The sequence below is a fragment of the Acartia tonsa genome, chromosome 4, assembly GCF_053477335.1.
Source record: "Acartia tonsa isolate MP-2025a chromosome 4, ASM5347733v1, whole genome shotgun sequence".
In the NCBI taxonomy this organism is placed as follows: domain Eukaryota; kingdom Metazoa; phylum Arthropoda; class Copepoda; order Calanoida; family Acartiidae; genus Acartia; species Acartia tonsa.
The window spans coordinates 36,353,897-36,374,097 of record NC_137263.1 but is presented as its reverse complement, the minus strand read 5'-3'; the positions used below and the strand labels follow the sequence as shown (position 1 = coordinate 36,374,097).

At 31.2% G+C, this 20,201-nt stretch overlaps 1 protein-coding gene across 4 annotated transcripts in view; it reads right to left on the bottom strand.

Moving 5' to 3' along the window:
• Positions 1-262: 262 nt before the first annotated feature.
• Positions 263-20,201, bottom strand: part of LOC145317003 (kinesin light chain 1-like) — a 158,864-nt gene continuing 138,925 nt past the window's right edge. For all 4 annotated transcript variants that reach the window (XM_080157861.1, XM_080157859.1, XM_080157860.1 and 1 more), the window contains exons 5-9: positions 18,101-18,217; positions 3,939-4,070; positions 3,122-3,208; positions 2,611-2,769; positions 263-2,252 (exon numbers count right to left, since the gene is read on the bottom strand). In XM_080157861.1, the coding sequence (XP_080013987.1) occupies positions 2,653-2,769; positions 3,122-3,208; positions 3,939-4,070; positions 18,101-18,217 (453 nt within the window). In that variant the 3' untranslated portion in view covers positions 263-2,252; positions 2,611-2,652. The remainder of the gene's footprint in view (positions 2,253-2,610; positions 2,770-3,121; positions 3,209-3,938; positions 4,071-18,100; positions 18,218-20,201) is intronic.

The window sequence follows — 20,201 nt, the reverse complement described above, 5'->3', positions numbered from 1 at the left end:
GATATTAACTATTAAGGGATATGGCAATTCAACCCGAAATCATGATAAACAAAATTAACCCTTGTGTACTTAAGAATTATTAGTGAAAAAGTTTAAACACTTATATTTAAAAAAAAGTTTTAAGGAAATGAACGAGAAACCATATTTTATAACTTTTGAGTTCAGTATAATTTTCAGTCCAATGTTTCTTCCCTCCCTACAAGAAAAACGCACTAGGTTGACTTTTATCTAGTTATAGAGCATTTGCGCTACTAAAAAGAAATTAAACCAAAATTCATTTATTTGACTTATTATATATGAATAACAGAAAAAGAAACAAACTATATAATGTATGATTATAATATGTTTATAATATAATTAATTGCATTATTTTTAATATTATAATTTTAATTGTAATAAATCATATCTTTAAAAAAGTATAATCTTAAATTTTGAAGTAATTATTGAAATAGTTTTACATTTCAAAAAGTAATAAAAATCAAATCATGTATTCTTTGTTATAAAAATGGTACTTAAAACATAAATTTAATGCCTTTTTAAAGCGAAGCTTTCCTATAATTAGTTTTTACTTTAGTTTTTCATGAAAAACTTGTCTGATCTATATAAAACTTAACTTAAGTCATTATAAGTTATTTCGGATCATCCTTTCGGCAAAATTTCTATATAATATAGTAAATGTTAGAACGGACATTATTGGTTTGTCAATATATGGGCTTTGTTTTTATGGATGCTGTCTTCCTTGTTATACTATAAAGTAATAAAGAAAAAAAAAGAAAATCTTTAAACTATTTTAATGATTATTTTTTTAAAAATTGTGATGTTTAATAGATGAAACTTTAGTTTTAATTTTTAAAATTAAAATAAAAAAAGAATTTTTTTTGTAAAAAAAGAAGTATTAGATATTCAATATTTTTTACTTTAATTCATAAGCATAATTTGATTAACATACAAATTAAATAAAACTTTAACAATTTTAATTTTAAAAGATTTTTCTAGCACCAAATATTTAAGAAATTGTAAACATATTTTTTAAAAATCCAAAAAAATTGTTTGAATGTGCAATGAAAACTATTATAGGTAAAACTAGAATAAAAATTGTCCCACAAATTATTTAAACAATACACTTCTCTCTGGAACACAAGTTTGAAACCAATGAAAGAATCTTAGTTGGTTTTGATAAATAATTGAACATAATATTTAGTTTCAAAAAAGATATTCAAATGAAGGGTTTTCTTAAATTTTATCATAAGATTTGCTAAAGAACACTCTTCGATGTAATTTTATTAAATATTTTATAACAACAAAATGCATCTTACTCAAGATTTTGCGATTTAATTTGGTATGACCAAAATTTAGTAAAGTAGTCAAATCTTAGGTTCTTTCTATTTTTTCAAAACCGAGTTCCAAGGAGAAGTGAACAATGATATTAGTTAAACATGGTTAGTAAGTAAAATACAGAATATATCACCGGTTTACAAAACAATCAAACTTAATTTTGTTCTTTTTTGTTGATTTTTTTTTCATACTTTAAACTCATATCAAGTACATTGTAGTTGACTGTTTTAGTTTTGTTTTGTCAGGTTAAAGTTTAGCTAAAAACGAAAATATCATTTCAAAGACAGAAAAAATTTAACAAAAGTTTCATTTCAAGAGAAGAATGGTTTAAATTAATATTTGTTGTCTTTTTTTTGTGTTGAATTCCTGATTTATTTTTGAATATTTTGAGCTCTTTTTAAAATTACATAAGCAATTAAGTCACTTAAAATGTTGGTTATAATAGTTTTGTCCGTTTTGTATTATTTCTAGTTGAATTCTGAAGAAGCGTCGCTCCTACTGTCATCATACGCATTCTGCTCGCCATTTTGTCGACAAGATTCACCAATAATTTCGACATCACCCTGAACAAATTCCTCGTACTCAAACACAACATCCTCGGCCGCTGTCTGGCTAATCGCCATCCGCGGCGGTACTTTCACCGCGTTAGCCGCAGCCGCCTGATACAGGCGGCCCTGCTAGAAGTGACCGCCGTACACGGCTCGCATGTTGCCTGTGTACCGCGTCAAGCTAGAGTCGCTGCGGCATTTTTGCAATGGTTTGCCGCCAAGGTTGCGCGGAATGCTCATGCTGCGCGTCTGCGGATCTGTGTCCTTTCTGCGCGGCTGTCGGTCACCGCAGCTGTTGTTGTTGTTGTAGTTGTGAAGGTTGTTGTGTTGGTGGAAAGGTGTTGGTATATTTGTATTGGAAGCTTGTGTCTAAATTTATAACATTGCGTTTAATTGGAGTAATTAAAAAAATCCAGGCAAAGTTTAAATTGGGTATGTTTTTTTATTATTTATCCTGACTGCAAAATAAATTGGCCATTTCGATATTTGTTGTACAATTAATGTAATATATTAATCGTTAGCTAAAAAACTTTCGGAACTTATATTGAATTTATTTGGTAGGATCCAGACAATCAGTGTCCAAACTTTTAAACCAATAAGTTTAATCTGCAGATGAAGTTATTTTTATTAATTTCATTGGGGATGAACATCAAATTGTCTTATCCCTTTATATCCCTAGTTTTCATAAAATTTTTAACAGCTTTGGGGAAAGTCAATTAAACTGAACCTGGTTGTTATGATGTTGCTGTTGAATAATATTTTCCTCTTGTCATCTGCTGGGAATCTTGGAGTGTGACGTGGCGGGTGTCAGGGTCAGCTTGTGCCGCTTCCCTCGCATCTTCCGTCCTTTCTCCTCCCTCTCATTGTTTGCCTTCTCAATCTTCTCCTGCAAAGTACATGCGTTAATACGAATATCGTTATCGGGAAGATGATAGGTTAGAATTTTGGAACAAAACCAAGCCTGAACGTCGTCAAAAAAAAGATTCCTACTGCTGCTATGTCAGTCGCAGTTATAAGTAGTTAGACTGTGGGGAATTTCTTGGCCCAAACCATGGACAGTTAGGACTTTCAAACTAATGTCGTGCAATTAAAGGGTTGGTTGTCTGTAAGGCGTTTGACCGTATATTTATGCGCATATATTAGCAAAATTTCACCAAATATGATCTCGTGTTGTATCAAAACTTTACAATAAATACATTTATTCTATACATGGAGAGTTTGTTATATCAATATTTTACCTGAACAGACCGGTAGTGATTTCCCATTTTGAGCGCAATCTTGGGGATCCTGGAGACAGGGGAAGGGTTGGGGGAGACTGATCTCTCCTCCCTGGATATAAAAGTTCTAGAATAGACATGTAAAAATTTAGATTGGTAAAAAATGTGTGATTGTACTTTTAAAGAAGTTTTTATTTAGAAATATTTCTAAAACTTAGCCAGTCGGTCATGCTACAAAAGACGACATCTATATTCATACATGAAGGTTTTGTCACTTTTTTATCCTGTGTTTTCTTCAGGGTTTCGGATCCGGATCCGGATCCGCAAGGATCCGCATATTTTCGAGTCCAAGGATCCGGATCCGGATCCGCAAAAAAATGCGGATCCGGATCCTTGGACTCAAAAAAATGCAGAAAAAAGGGAAAAATCTACCTAAATTTATATACAATCTCAGACATTCTCTTGATGAGAGCCAATCTTTAAGGTTTAGGGTCAGACTTGAAAATTAAAAGTATTTTTGACTTCGAATTAAAGAATAAATATTTTTGAAAGGTTTGGTGATTTTATTTTTATTGTCAAGGATCCGGAACCGGAATCCGGTAGGATCCGGATCCACACTGACCAAATTTTGAGGATCCGGATCCGGATCCGCAAAAAATCAATGCGGATCCGAAACCCTGCTTTTTCTACCCTCTCTATTTTCTCCCTCTTTGTCCGTTTGTCCAACCTTGTGCTTCGCTATTTCTGGATGTTGTTTTCTTGTTCGTTTATAAAGTCGTTTCAGCAACTCATTTGAACCCCCATAAAGCTTTATTTTTGGGGGGATAAATTCTAGAACATTCCTATTTGAGTCGCAGGACCCGTTCAAAGCTCTGTTGATGGCCTTCTCCTCCTCTGCCCTCCAGGCGCCCACAGGAATCTTGCTGGGGGTGATGGGACGCAGGTCAGCCTCTTGCTCACTACGGCGCAGCTGAAATACAATATCAACTTTAGTATTCATATCTTTTTTTATTTCTCAACATTAACATAGGGCTGTAAATTATATTGGTACCCAAAAAATTGCATTCATTGGCACAAAACTATGGGGACTTTTATCTATATTTTTGATTTTTTTTTATATTATTGAGATGTGCACCAAGAAAAGAACGTGTCCTAACTTTTGTGATTTTTATAACCCATTCGTGACGAGCTCCCCAAAGTTCAAAGTTTTGATTCACCGGGCTTCAACAAAATAGATTAGTTTAATAATTACTGAATTAACAGAATTAAAAAAGTAAGGTGTCAAATTAAGATCTTACTATTTTTGTTCATAATGGCAATTTTCTTTTTTTTGTTGCGTTTTAGTACCTTAAAACCATCTTAATAAAAAAAAAAACACTAATTACTACAAAAAAAAGAAGTCTACAAAAAAATATTGCATATCTAAATTCTATGGATCATTTTACTCTACAACTTACTAAAAGCACCGACTAGCTATTTTTAAAAGATCACAAAAGTTAGGACACGTTCTTTTATAAAATCTTCTTTTTATGTTTTTGGCTAGACTATGTTTATGGATATTGTAATCCTTGTTAGAATATTTAATGCCAATGTATACAAATATACAAAGAGATGGTAGCAGCATATTTTTGACAGTCAAATTTGTAATATGTGTAAAATGCTTTGCTTTATACCAGGGCGGGGGTTACAATATGCTGTTTATTTCACTAGTCCCCAAACTCTCATAATAACGTTTTCTTATTCGTTAGCTTAACAACTTTCAGGATTTTTATTGAATTTTGATTAAGTGGCGCATTAAGATGAGTGTCCAAACGTTTCAACCACTAAATGAAATCTATAGAAGGGGTAATTTTGTGTATCATTTTTAAAGATGTACATCAATTTATTGACCATTGTCTTAGCCATATAGATCCCTGGCTGGCTTTATACGCATATAATATGTCAAATAAGTGTCAGAATCGATATGTGGCCTCTTTCCTTATGCTCATAACTTATTATTTATTACTTACATTTGTGATTACTTTTATTTAATGAAATCTTCCAATTTTTAACATTTACAAAACGGCTTGCTGTATTGCATCAAGATCCATGACAGATCTATATAGGAAATAAATGTCTATAAACGAGCTCAAGTTTTCCAAAGGTCAGATGTTAAAAACTCATACTGGTTCAATAACCAATAATAAACTCTCAATGACCAGAATGATAAGACCCATTATTTTACTCTATGAAGAATAAGTTAAACATAGGCGTCCAAGGGGGGGGGTAATGGGCCATTTGGCACCCCCAAACGATTTTGGGGGTGCCGTAGGCACCCCCAAAATTTTGTGAACAATACCCCCCCCAAAAAAAAATTACCCCTACCTTGGGGGTGCCGTAGGCACCCCCAACGATTTTGGGGGGGGTATTTACCCCCCCAAACCATTTTGGGGGGGGTAATTACCCCCCCCAAAATAAATGTTCTTTAAAAAAATTTTTTTGGGGGGGGTATTTACCCCCCCCAAATTGAATGTTCTTAAAAAAAAAATTTTACTGTCCAACCAGTTAAAACAGTTCTTAACCATGATAACAAAAAATTTAATAGTTTGATCATGTTTTATTTGCTTGGGCCTTTATAAGGGCTAAAACCATCCCGGGGATCTATGATGTAATTGTAAAGCACTGAAGATTCCATAAAATAGATACCTAACTAAATTAAATATTTCATTAAATAATGAAAAAGAATTTCTATAGACGATTTCTTTTGGGAGGATGTCAGGGTGTCTCAAAACTAGTTATAAAACTTACCAGGACCTATAAGACGCTTCACTTTAAAGTAAAATCATATTGGTTCATTGGTTAGTGAGTTAATTATTGTATTTTTATGTTCTAAAGAATGAGATACTACTATATATTTGAATAGTAGTGGCGCCCTTAGCATCTAAGAACTCGTGTTTTCTAAAGGGTAAAAAGGGAGGAGAAAAATAGCCTAAAACCACTCAAAGGATTGACCTATAATAGTGTGGAACCATCATGGGATCTATGTGAAGCTTTCCTAAAAAGGAGAACTCAGTATTAAAAGTAATGAAATCTGAAGCTATAGTCAAATAAACCTTACTTACTACTTTATGTTATAAGATAGTACTTATTAACTTAATAGATTAGGTAGGTGCTTTTTTTATATAATTAAATTACCCCCCCCAAAAATTTTACCCCCGGGGTAAATTAGTTTGGGGGGGGTAATTACCCCCCCCAACAGATTTGGGGGGAGTATTTACCCCCCCCAACAGACTTTAGGGGGGGTAATTACCCCCCCCAATCAAATTTTACCCCCGGGGTAAAAATTTTGGGGGGGGTAAAAAAAAATTTCGGCGCGCTTCGCGCGCCATTTTACCCCCCCCAAACACGAATTACCCCCCCCCCCTAAAATTTTTTACCCCCCCCCAAAAAAAAAGCTTGGACGCCCCTGATTAGTTAAATTATTTATTTTATTATGCTATTCAAATTATATTGAAGTATTAAATTTCTATTCATAAAATAGAAAATTTAAGTTTATAATATAGTAAATCAAGGAAAACTAAGTTTTAATGTAATATGATACTAGCGACGCGCCCGAATGTGTTCAGATATTAAACTAAAATTTAACATTTAGCTAAATAGTTTAACCCTTTCAGGACGATAATTTTAAACAAAAAACATTAGGATCCTAAATAGAAAGAGAAACAAAATTATAAATACGGTTTTAAATAAAAAAATGAAATTAAAATAAAGACGGAAGAAAAGGGAAGTGAGAGAGAGGGACATTAAATCTTTAAAAAATGACGAATAAACAAAACTATAAAAGTCGTAGTAATCTTTATGAGTAACTTGATTTGTAGTACAGTTCGGAGAAGGAGAGAGAGAGAGATTGAGGGATAGGTCAATGGAAGAAAAATGATTAATAGTCGGGGATAGGTCAATGGAAGAAAAAAAGTTAAAAGTCGGGGATAGGTCAATGGAAGAAAAAAAGTTAAAAGTCAAGGATAGGTCCATGGAAGAAAAAAAGTTAATAGTCGGGGATAGGTCAATGGAAGAAAAAAAGTTAATAGTCAGGGATAGGTCAATGGAAGAAAAATTATTAATAGTCGGGGATAGGTCAATGGAAGAAAAATTTTAATAGTCGGGGATAGGTCAATGGAAAAAAAAAAGGTTAATAGTCGGGGATAGGTCAATGGAAGAAAAAAGGTTAATAGTCGGGGATAGTTCAATGGAAGAAAAGAAAATTAATAGTCGGGGATAGGTCAATAGAAGAAAAAAGTTTAATAGTTGGGGATAGGTCAATGGAAGAAATAAAGGTTAATATTCAGGGATAGCTCTATGGAAGAAAAAAAGGTTAATAGTCGGGGATAGGTCAATGGAAGAAAAAAGGTTAATAGTCGGGGATAGTTCAATGGAAGAAAAGAAAATTAATAGTCGGGGATAGCTCAATGGAAGAAAAAAGGTTAATAGTCGGGGATAGGTCAATGGAAGAAAAAAGGTTAATAGTCGGGGATAGGTCAATGGAAGAATAGGGTTAATATTCAGAAGTGAGATAACGTAGAATATAATTTTTTAGGTGGTGCCTGCACCACCGATTCACTAGTCTGTAACATATGCTCACATACATGTAATGCCCAATTATGGATTCGGAATAATACAAAGCTTCCATTAAAAGAATATTTAAAATTATATAATAATTACTACCTATTGCTTTTCCTATGTTTGAAAGGGTAAGATTCTTCAAATAAACAAGAATAATAAAATGCATCAACATTTAACTGCTATTTTGTAAACTTTTTATTTTTAAGGGCAAAGATACTCTATAACTAATTTGGTTCGTCTGTCCATCAATGCGGCTATGGGGGAAATGTGATTTTCTCGGCTGCTTATAAGGATAAAATGCTGATTTAAAAAAAATATTCCTCTTACTAATGAAAATGTGTACAACATATTTTGTACGCAGGTCAGTCGGTAATTCGCCAGACTATCTTGGTTGATATTACAGATAGACGGCTGAATTCTATTTTTTTACTCTACTTAGTATTGCGAATTATCTTCTATTAACTCATAATTCTCGCTACTTACGGAATTTGTCATCTTTGTTACATATATGTAATTATCCCCCAAAACTTTCTTGCAATAGGAATGTCATTAAAATGATCATTATAGAAAGAGCTTTACATACGGACAAACTAAGCTGTGGAAAAGATTAACACCTATATAAATGCGTGAAATAAAAAGGGCGGAACGCTAAAAGAAGCTGAATATACCATTTATTTAAATCAAACCCTAAAATTGCATTCAGGCACTAACTTTTATAAATTTAAAATCTTCTTAGTTATTTAGGACACCGTTACTAAGATCTTACTGGATATGCTTTCTGTAACTCTGAATGCTTATATAGATACAAACATTTGAAAAATTTAACCACAGTTAAAATTCTTAAGATTAAGTAATATTAAATGATGGTTTTCTAGAAAAAGAACTAGTAATATAATTCTTAATCCAAAGTAATTTGATGTTTTTATGTTCGTATATTTGAGCTTTAAAGAAAATGTCCGATTGAGCCTGGCCATATTTTAGGCTATTTTCCAATTGCAATAGTCAGCCCCTTCAAAAAAGACGTATTAATAGGTGTTAAGACCCCATTACTTAAGGCTGCAATCATTTGCTCATCAAATTAAAATCTTTGTTTTTGAATTAAATTTTGAATTTAATAATACCAAACCATGTCCTCGATATATAGGTTTACATAATAGTCCTAATTTAGCCAGAGTAAATTGATACAAATCATATATTTATAAAAATTTTATTTGTACATTAACTTCTTGAAATAGGGTAGTCATACATTTCCGTAGATTTTGGTCATTTTAACAATTTTATAATTAACTAATATTGCTATTTCTTGACTAATTATCGTTTCAGCATTACAATTACTAAATATGGCTATATTTATTACTTCTACTAATTTTGACATGTATTGTTAATAAATCATTAAATACGGCATGGTTATGGGATATAAAACTTAATTTTGAGAACATTTTTCTGCAGTTTTGAATAATTACCTTTTTAAACTTTGTGATTCTAGCTTATCTACATTGTATATCTCTATATTATAAAGTGATGTCATATACATGGATATAAGGATAGGATAATGTATGATATATGTATCTATATTGTATATCTCTATATTATAAAGTGATGTCATATGCAGGGATATAAGGATAGGATAATGTATGATATATTCATATATAGTGTATATCTCTATATTATAAAGATATGTCATATACATGGATATAAGGATAGGCAGGGAAGTCAAAGATATTATCTTATTTCTAAATTTCTTAAAAACCCACATTTTGGGTGTAAAATGTGAAAATTTTAAGTGCTTATAAAGGGTTTTCTAGAAAAACGGGGCTCTCCAAATCTTAAAATCGAAACTTCGATAAAATGTGGTTATATCCCTTATCCCTGGAGATGATGCCTCCTGGGCATTTCATTTCATTTCTGCCATTTGAACAAATTATATCTTAAAGGTCTTATCAATACATATGCAGTTACCCAATAGAGATAGATAGATAGATATTGATAGATAAAAGATGGGTTTGTAGTTAAATAAATAGTAACCTACATAGATCGATAGAAAAACAGATAAATGGTTAGATAATTATATTCAAAAGATGAAGAAATATTTGAAAAAATTGTATTGTAAGATTCTGCCAATAGATAGATAGAAAAGCCATAAAAAGAGACAGCAAGATAGCTAGATAAATAGACTGGTATATAGATAGGTAAATAGTAGATTTATTTAAATATAGATAGACAGATAGATAGATCATAAATAGATAGGTTTTTTGTTAAGTAGTTGTAAGAATTTAACTAAAAGTGCTTTTACTACTATTTATTGGATATATTGAATATAGATAGATTTAAAGATTGTTAGACAAATATATTGACATTAAATTGATAATTACTGTTAAATACATATAATTGGTAAATACATATAATTAAATAAAAGATAGACACATTATTATTCGTCCTAACATCCAATACAAATTGATAGAAAGATAGAAAGAGATAAAAAAGGAGAGAGAGAGAGATTAAATAACGGAGACGTATAATTTTGTCTGTCAATTATTTACATTTTTGGCTAAAATACCATTTTTATTTGTTTATGCCATTTAGGGGAAATAGAGGTTTTTTATTAAAATTAACTGGGAGGGAGGGAACACTAGAATCTAAATTATTAAGGTACCTAATGTTTTCTAACGCGCTCTCTTATTCGCTGGCTTAAAACTTTATGTACTTTTATTTAATCTTGATTAGTTCTATGAATGTCCAATCTTTTCAACCAATAAATTAAATCTATAGTGGGGTAAATTGGAATTAATCATCATTGTCTTATCCAATAAAATCCCTGGCTAAACTTTTAGCTATTGTCACAAAGTGAAAAAATTTACACTTAAATTTTTTTATCAATTCTACTGCAGTGCTCCAAAGACAATCTTTTTAGTAGAAAAGATTTGCTGAAAAATATATACTTTTTTTGCATGAGTCAATATATGCATATTTTACTTTTTTTTCATACACATATTTACACCCCATAAAACACGTACTTTTTTTCAAGAAGTTTTGTTACAAAAGTTGCAAAATTGCCATTTTATTTCCCGCGTAAAATTTTAAATAATCCTCTGGGATTTATATCTTATTTATTCTTCTATAAAAGTAATAGGATTTCTGTGTGTGTGTCTGTATTGAAGGATCTGCTGGACCGATATGGGTCTACTTTATAAAGAAGCTTCTTAAAGTTCCAAGGAAGGTTTATAACAATAATTGGAGAGGGTAACTTAAATGCCCCTGGGAAAAATAACCCTTTAATTTTTAAAATATAAAATTAAAAGTTACTTACTTACCCTTCCCTTAAGTGCCCCTAGAGGCCTATAGGGGTGTAGTCGTTTTATAAGAGACAATGTCGATAACTTGTATTAGTGAAACCCATCCCTCCATTCACATACAAAAAAATTTTAAAATACAAAAGCTTCCCCAAAAACACCCATATCAGTTCGGCCGTGTATGAAACCTTAGTGGACCAAAATCATGGCCAATAAACCTCTTATTACCCAAACTTTTAGAAGCATTCTTGATCTTCTTTTCATGCTGTAGTACCGATAAATATGAACGTAAAAAACAGAGCAAATAGATGGCTTTTTAGCCATTTTTTCAGGGAAAATGCACTCCTTATAAATTTTTAAGAGCCAGGAAAATAAGGATTTTTTTTGTCTTCAGCAAAGGCAAAAAAAAGTAAATTCATTTTTGAGAATATTTTTTAAAGATTGCAAGGTATCAATTTAAGAATTTTCCCATAGAATTTGGAGCCCCTAGCATCGGCTAGTTATCTGAAATAGTGCTTCTTTTTTTGTCCACTAAAGTAATTGAGTTGCTTCTTTATAGAGGCTTTACATATTATTGGGATAGTTTTAAGCTATATTATTCTTTTCATTAAAGTTTCGGATAATTTTACGCTTTTTACTACCCTTTAGTATCGTTATTGTCAAGATTTATGTCAGATGATGAGGCTGCCAATATACCTTATTCCTGATTGATATGCATTGGGAGTTTGAAATAAAATGAAAGACTGAATGTACATATGTATGAACAACACAACATATATATACCTATATTGTTAAGTTAACCTAGCCCTTTTATTTTTGCAACATTTTATATGTATATAGGAAAATACATTTTTAGGTGGTTTAACTCAAAATTGGCGATTATGATATTTTGTAATATAATTTTTGTCGACAAGTAACCTTACAAAGATGTGATAACTGTTTATGAATGTTAACTGTGTATAAAAGTCTTAAAATGATGAGTAGCCTCTCTCTCGCCTAATATAAATGGTCCAATGATATTTTTTATTTCAAAACTAGAAAAGGGGGGTTGGGATACAAATAGGTGAAAAAAAGTTCAGTACTTTTTTAAATGTTATAGTTTGTAATAAAATGGGCTTGTGATCAATTCTACTACGCCTTTTGCTTTTAGGCCAACTTTCGTAACCTACAACCGACGGTTTGTTGATAAAATTGCTACGCTTTTTTCTCGGTGTCATATATAATATATATCTTTCCATGACTATTAAAAAATCCACGAGACAACATTGAAGAAAAAAGTGGGCAAACCTATTAACTGTCCTCACATTATATACTAAACTGTTAACACATACAAGATATTGTTGCAAAAAAAACTGCTGAATCAGTTTGATACTTTTTTACACATTTTCGGCTAGGCCCCTAGAGGCCATAGGGGTCCTTGAAGACTGAGAGGGGTGAGGCGACACTTTTTTTTTAGTTTAAAAAAAAAAGTTAAAGGGATGATTTACCTTGGGAGGGTGGTAGCACCCTCCCCCAAAATAGCTATAAATTTTCCCAGGACCTATGAGAAGCTAAAATATAAAGGTTTAGCGGTTACAAAGATCCTTCGGTTCACATAGACACAGATGAATGGAGCACTGTAAAAAGGTTGTTACAAAATTGAATTAAAATTAATTTTGCATAAAATGGTTTTAAAAGGTAATGTTGGTTTCCAGGTTTCCAGACTTAAATAATTTTAAAAAAGAACCATCCTCGAAACAATATGACATGAATATATATAGAATATACGGATATATTATGAAAATTTGTTGTCAATTTTTGTTGCCAACATGGACATCATTTATTGGTCAGTTTGTTAATCCAGTAGGAGGGGAGGGGATGGGGTAATTTGAGTGGATAATGGGATGGATGGAGTCGGTATTTTAGCCAACTACACGTTTCACTTTATTAGAGTACATGATGATCTGGTGTAAGATCCAAGTTCAATTTTGACTTGATATTAGCCATTCAAAAGCAAATTATTTCGATTCTATTAAACTTTGTGATTGCATGCAAGTTAAGAGTCTGTTTTCTATGAGTTTTACAAATATTTTTAATAAGTTTTTGATTGATATTCCAAAATATCACTGCATTTGAATTTATTGTTAATTATTTGATTTTTTATTAAAATCATTTTCGATCTTGCCCTAATTTTATATTGGAAAAGCATTTATTCCAGACAAGATTCTTTATTCTAAGATACATCCTTTTTCAGCAAATAAGGAAATAATAAAATTAAATTTTGTCATTTTAGTGATAACAAAATACAAAAAGTTCATTTGTCTAACGTGAAAACAAAAATGTAAAATATTTTCTCGTATTCATTCGAATCCGGTGAATAGGAACCGGTTCTCATGAATACGAAAAAACTATGTCTAGCATCGTATTATATCCAGTTTTCTACGAATATAGAAATGTACAATCATAAGATTAAAACTAGTTTTTTTAGCCGGTGCCTTCGGCACCACGGGGCTAAAAAAACTAGTTTTAATCTTATAATTGTACATTCTATATCCGCGGAAAGCCGTTTATAATACGATACGAGAAATAACTATTCTTTGACAGAAAAATTAAGTAGCAATTATTAAAATTTGCGAGTTTATACTTTATCCTCATTTAAACGTGACGGGATGTCTGTCTGTGTATAATATGTCTGTTTGATAGAAAAGATCTCGCTAACCGCAAAAACAACATTACAGTAAATGTTCTTATAGTTTCAAAGAAGGTTTGTAACTATTTTTATGTAGGGTACCTCTTCAACCTCCCAAGAGAAATCACCCTTAGAACCCCCCCCCCCCACCAAAGAAAAAATTAAATTTATTTTGAATGAAATAAAAAATATGTGAGGGGTAAATTTACTTTATCATTTGGACATTTTTTGGTAAATACATAGGTATTGACCAAAGGCTTCTAACTGTTTAAACAAATGGAAAATAAAGACATTTCAAATATTTGTTTAGGTAATTTTAACATTTTTATATTTCCTTCCTTGATAGGGTATGTCAAACATTATGCAATTTTTGTTAGGGTGTACCAAATAAACATATTTTATGCAATATTTGATTGGGTGTACCAAATAAACAAATTTTATGTGCAATATTTAACAGGGTGTACTAAAAACATCATATTTTATGCAATATTTGTTAGGGTGTACTAAATAAACATATTTTATGTAATATTTGTTAGGTTGTACAAAAAAATATATCTTATGCAATATTTGTTAGGGTGTACCAAAAAAACATTTTTTGTGCTACATTTGTTAGGGTGTACCAAATAAACATATTTCGTGCTACATTTGTTAGGGTGTACCAAATAAACATATTTCGTGCTATATTTGTTGGGGTGTACCAAAAAAACATATTTCGTGCTACATTTGTTAGGGTGTACCAAATAAACATATCTTATGCCATATTTGACAGGGTGTACCAAAAAACTTATTTTATGCAATATTTGTTAGGGTGTATAACTTAAACAAAGTTAGGATAAGTCAAATACTACACAATTACTTTTAGGGTGTACCAAATAAACCACATAGGGTGGATTAATTTTATAAGGACAAATTAAAATAAGGAGGCAAATAATTTGTTTGCAATAATTCATAGGATATACCAAAATTAAACAATGATAGGATATTTTGAAATATGAACAAATAGGTTGTATAAAATGTTGAGTAATGTTGTGTTAAAAATGAGATAGTGTTTCTTTAGAAGTTTGGATAAACTTCATATAACTTTTATACAAAAGTTCATAGTTTTATTGGAAGTATGCTGTTAAAACCATGAACACGAAGTTTATTAAAATTGACTTTAAGTTTCCAGAATGTATAACATACCGGGACACAAAATTTTATAAACACTTAAAAATTTCGAGTACTTTTATTGAATCTTTATTTGTTTGCTTAAACTTGCATTGTTCAAACTTTCCAACCAATAATTTAAAACTATTGAAGGATTAATTTATCTATCACAATCATTGGGGGGTCTGAAATAATTTATCTTCCATTGTCTTGTCCCTGGTTTTACTTTGTGATGAGTCAGAGATTGAAATAAACCTTTTAACAATAAAAGTACATACAGTGTCCAAACAAAACAACATTACATTAAATGGAGACTTATCTGTAAATGTCTTAAATGCTTAATAGATTTTATCATATTATGATTTTTTTACCTACTTATTTAATGAATTAAAAATCCTTTTTTTATATACGACCATCTTGATTATCTACTTGATTTCAATTTTGTTGACATTGAGGCGACAAGTTTTGAATTTTGAAAACCTTTGCTATTTTGCTGCTTGCTATTTTACTGTGTTGTATGATTGTCATAAAGTACAGTATTGTATAATAATACTTCACAGCAGGCTTGCATATATTTCTGCAAGATTATCAGGGCTACATGAATAGGTATAGTATTGAATAATAATACTTCACAGCAGGCTTGCATACATTTCTGCAAGATTATCAGGGATACATGGTGGATAGGTATAGTACTGTATAATAATACTTCACAGCAGGCTTGTATACATTTCTGCAAGATTATCAGGAATACATGGATAGGTATAGTATTGTATAATAATACTTCACAGCAGGCTTGCATATATTTCTGCAAGATTATCAGGGCTACATGGATAGGTATAGTATTGTATAATAATACTTCACAGCAGGCTTGCATACATTTCTGCAAGATTATCAGGAATACATGGATAGGTATAGTACTGTATAATAATACTTCACAGCAGGCTTGCAAACATTTCTGCAAGATTATCAGGGCTACATGGATAGGTATAGTACTGTATAATAATACTTCACAGCAGACTTGTATACATTTCTGCAAGATTATCAGGAATACATGGATAGGTATAGTACTGTATAATAATACTTCACAGCAGGCTTGCATACATTTCTGCAAGATTATCAGGAATACATGGATAGGTATAGTACTGTATAATAATACTTCACAGCAGGCTTGCATATATTTCTGCAAGATTATGTGGGATTCGTGGATAGATAAATGCAATTTTTACAACACTTTCAAAGAACAAGTTTAGTATTATTTTCAGGATAAAAATAGAAATAAAAACTTGATTTAGTAAGTAAAATTTTTTGTATGGTATTGGATCAAGTGTTGCTTTTCTTCTAAAAAATTGCAAAAAGACTACAGTATCTTTTGAGTATGGCCGATAATTTAGTTTATTCAAATTATCTGTTATGCCTTGTCTGATTAATATGGGATTTTTAGGGAAGCTTAATCCAGCTTCTAATTTAAATTTATATCAGGTTGTGTCTACTAGTGCAAAATATATCAACTTTAATCTTCTTTCATGCGGAGATTTACTAAAAACTAATCAATGAATAAAATAAGGCCAATCAGCTGATATTACAAACCGTTATCAATTCCTGTTTTCATTTTATGCTGATTTGTAGCCACACTGTTTTGGGAGTGTTTGTCTATCAGCATGTACAAAGGGAAAAGTATTTTTAAAGATTAATCAATGGAAAACCGTTCATGATTAAAAAGTAAGTTCTTTTTAACACTAAACACATTTTTTGGTGATGACAAGGATGAAATTTAAAGTCTTAGATATGCTTAAATTCGGTGTCAATCAATGTTTTTTAAACTTATTTACTTATGTCTTGATCCCAAATAATTTGACCACCTGTATATGAGTCTTTACGTTAACGTATAGGGGGGCAACTACAGTTGGCTTAAATAAAAATGGAATTTTACATACAATTTTTATATTATTTCTAGATTTTTTTTTTTTTTTTAAAGAAGCAAAACATATAGGTTGTAAAACATCGATAGTGATTGGAATGTCTATTTTCTTGTATTTAAACTTAACTTGGATTATATATAATTTTGAAGGTTATAGAGGATTTCATTGTAATGTTTTTTTAACGCATAGAAGTAGAAAATTTAAATAAGAGGTACTCTCTATACAGGCAGTAAATTATACTGGTGACCAAAGTTTTAAAAAACACGTTTTTCTTAAAACTTAAAACTAAAACTTATTTTTATTAATTAAATAGTTTCAGACATCTATAGCAAAAAAAAACAATATTACGAATAGAGATTTTCCTGAAAGCAATAGCACTTTTAGGACAATTTGGAAGGCGCCTTTATTTAGTTGGTCCAATTTATTCAAGCATTCATTGTTTAGCTTTAAGTTAAACAAGAAATGCCTTGTCTATGTTTAGAGTGATCTTACATTACCGTTAAAAATATTGCTTTGTATAGCTTTTTATAGGTCCATTGAAGGTTTATAACTATTTTACTTAAACCTTTCAATATAAATCGTTACACGATATTTCTTTTTAAAACTAATATCAAAAGAAGAGGGTAAAATCCCACCCGTTCCCTCAAGTACTCAACGAAGCCTCTAATGTTTTTTTGTGTGTAAGATTGTTTAACATATTCATATCTACGCATCTAGGATCATTTGCATTCTTGGTTTTATGTAAGTTTAAAAGAAAAACCAATGCCCATAATCAGGGGCGTCCAAGCTTTTTTATTTGGGGGGGGGGGGGATCACCCCTTTATCCCCCCCCCCCCCTTGGACGTCATTGCCCATAATATAACCAGACACAACTCATTATCATGTACGGTTAGAACTTCCAGACAAAAGTCGTGTCATCATAAGGATTGGTTGTCTCATCTGATGGCATATAATTTGCATAATTAACAAGCCTTTAAAACTAATTGCCAATATATTTTGTAAAAATCATACCGTTAGATATTCCTTCATTTACAATAAAAAAACTTTTGGGGGAGTTACCCCGTCTGCCCAAAAATCGTAATAAAGCTTAACCTAAATGTAACCTAATTGCTTAAGCGGTTTGTGAGATCCTAAGGAAGAAAAAAAACATACTTTTTTGAGCATTAATCTACTAGGTCCGTTGGTTTATCTGTAATAGTCTAAAGAATATGTAACACGGTTTCTCAACCGCTATTCAAGATAGGTATCGAATTTGTGTTTAGAATCTGCTATCCACAATGGTATTTAGTATATAGCTGAAAACTTTTCTGTATAACTCAATTTGTCAGTCTATCTTATTACTTAGTGGATGCTATCATCCTTGTGAATAATTTCCAACCTCGTTCATGAAGTTCCAATGATGTTTCTCTTCCTCCAGTCCTGCCAGCCTGGACAGAGCCTCCTCCAACCTCTTTTCTGTGTCCTCCAGCTCCTCTCTCAGCCACTCATTCTCATCCTGAAACAAATATACATCAGTTAAAATCACAAATCACCAAAAAAAACAACTAATCTTTATATCAAAATTAATATCAAATTAATCAAATTTGAATTAATTTACTTAATTGTTCATAAAAGAGTTATAGGTGGTGCATTATTTGCCAAATGTACCACTTTTCTGCACTACCTCTCCGATTTTGTTAATACTCTATATTTTGTCCGTTGGGTGATTCAAGGATGCTGGATGGCCAAAAAAAGTTTCAGAGTCCCTGGATGTCTAGATATCTAGCTATCTATGAAGGTAGGTAACAAAAATTCAAAAAACAGCCATTTTTCCACAATTTTAAAAATTATTTTATTCATCAATCTTACATCCAACCTATACATTTTATACACCAAAATGATTGTTTATTCATGAAAAAAGCGCACATAATGCTATTTTGGCCAAAACTCAAATTTTACAGGGTGTCCAACAAAAAGTGTATTTTGGATATCTAGCGTAATACCCAAAATACCTGTCCGAAAACAATAATTTTTTTTGGCTTAAATCCTGTGTTTTATCTGTGGGCATATGTGGTATATAACAGTTCGGAGGACCCGGGACTATAAGGTTGTCAAATTTCATTTTGGAACACCCTGTAAATGTGATTTTTGTGTCTGTAGAGCTAAAACTTGGTCCAAATTGGCTATTTTTTTCAAATTACTCTAATATGTGTCTTAGTATGTTTGGCCATAGTGTTTTCTGACCAGATCAATATTTTCCTATTTTTTGGACACCCTGTATTTTCAAAAACGAGAAAATTTTTTTTTGTTTTTTTTAAATTTTTTTTTCTATTTTTAAGTTACTTAAAACTGTCATATAGATACAGATTTTGACTAATAACAATTATATTTGCCTATTTTACAAATTTTTACACTTTTGGGACACCCTGTGCATGTTTTTGAAAAATGATGGTTTTTGCCCATTTTTGGAAGGAAGGAGTCGTTTTAAGGCCATAGACTATTTCTTCATTTTTGTAGAACTTTTCAAGATACATCATTTGTTATTTATGCAAAAAGCGCAAAAACCGAACCGTTTTGCCGTTATTCACTGCCAAAGGCAGAATTTTTTACGTTTTTGCCGTTCCCGATGATTTAATGCGCATTTTAGGTAGGAAGATGTTGATTTTTCAAGATTACTCTGAAATACTTTTATCTAAAATTCATATTAAGTCAAATTTTTTGTGCAGCTAACCGTTTTTCGTCGAGATGGATTTCAATTGTTAAAACAAGAAAATGAAGTGTATATAATTTAAAAAATTGCTATAACATAAGTAATAAAAGAAACATAAACCATGTGCATTTGAAATTCCTTTTGACAAAAATCGGTTGGATATACAAAAATTTTTACTTCACATGAAATTTAGTAAAATAAAATGCCTAAATAAAAGTATTTCACAGTTATCTTAAAAAATCAATGCTTCCTACCTAAAATGCGCATTAAATCCTCGGGAACGGCAAAAACGTAAAAAATTCCGCCTTTGGCAGTGAATAACGGCAAAACGGTTCGGTTTTTGCGCTTTTTGCATAAATAACAAATGATGTATCTTGAAAAGTTCTACAAAAATGAAGAAATAGTCTATGGCCTTAAAACGACTCCTTCCTTCCAAAAATGGGCAAAAACCATCATTTTTCAAAAACATGCACAGGGTGTCCCAAAAGTGTAAAAATTTGTAAAATAGGCAAATATTATTGTTATTAGTCAAAATCTGTATCTATATGACAGTTTTAAGTAACTTAAAAATAGAAAAAAAAATTTAAAAAAAACAAAAAAAAATTTCCCTTTTTTTGAAAATACAGGGTGTCCAAAAAATAGGAAAATATTGATCTGGTCAGAAAACACTATGGCCAAACATACTAAGACACATATTAGAGTAATTTGAAAAAAATAGCCAATTTGGACCAAGTTTTAGCTCTACAGACACAAAAATCACATTTACAGGGTGTTCCAAAATGAAATTTGA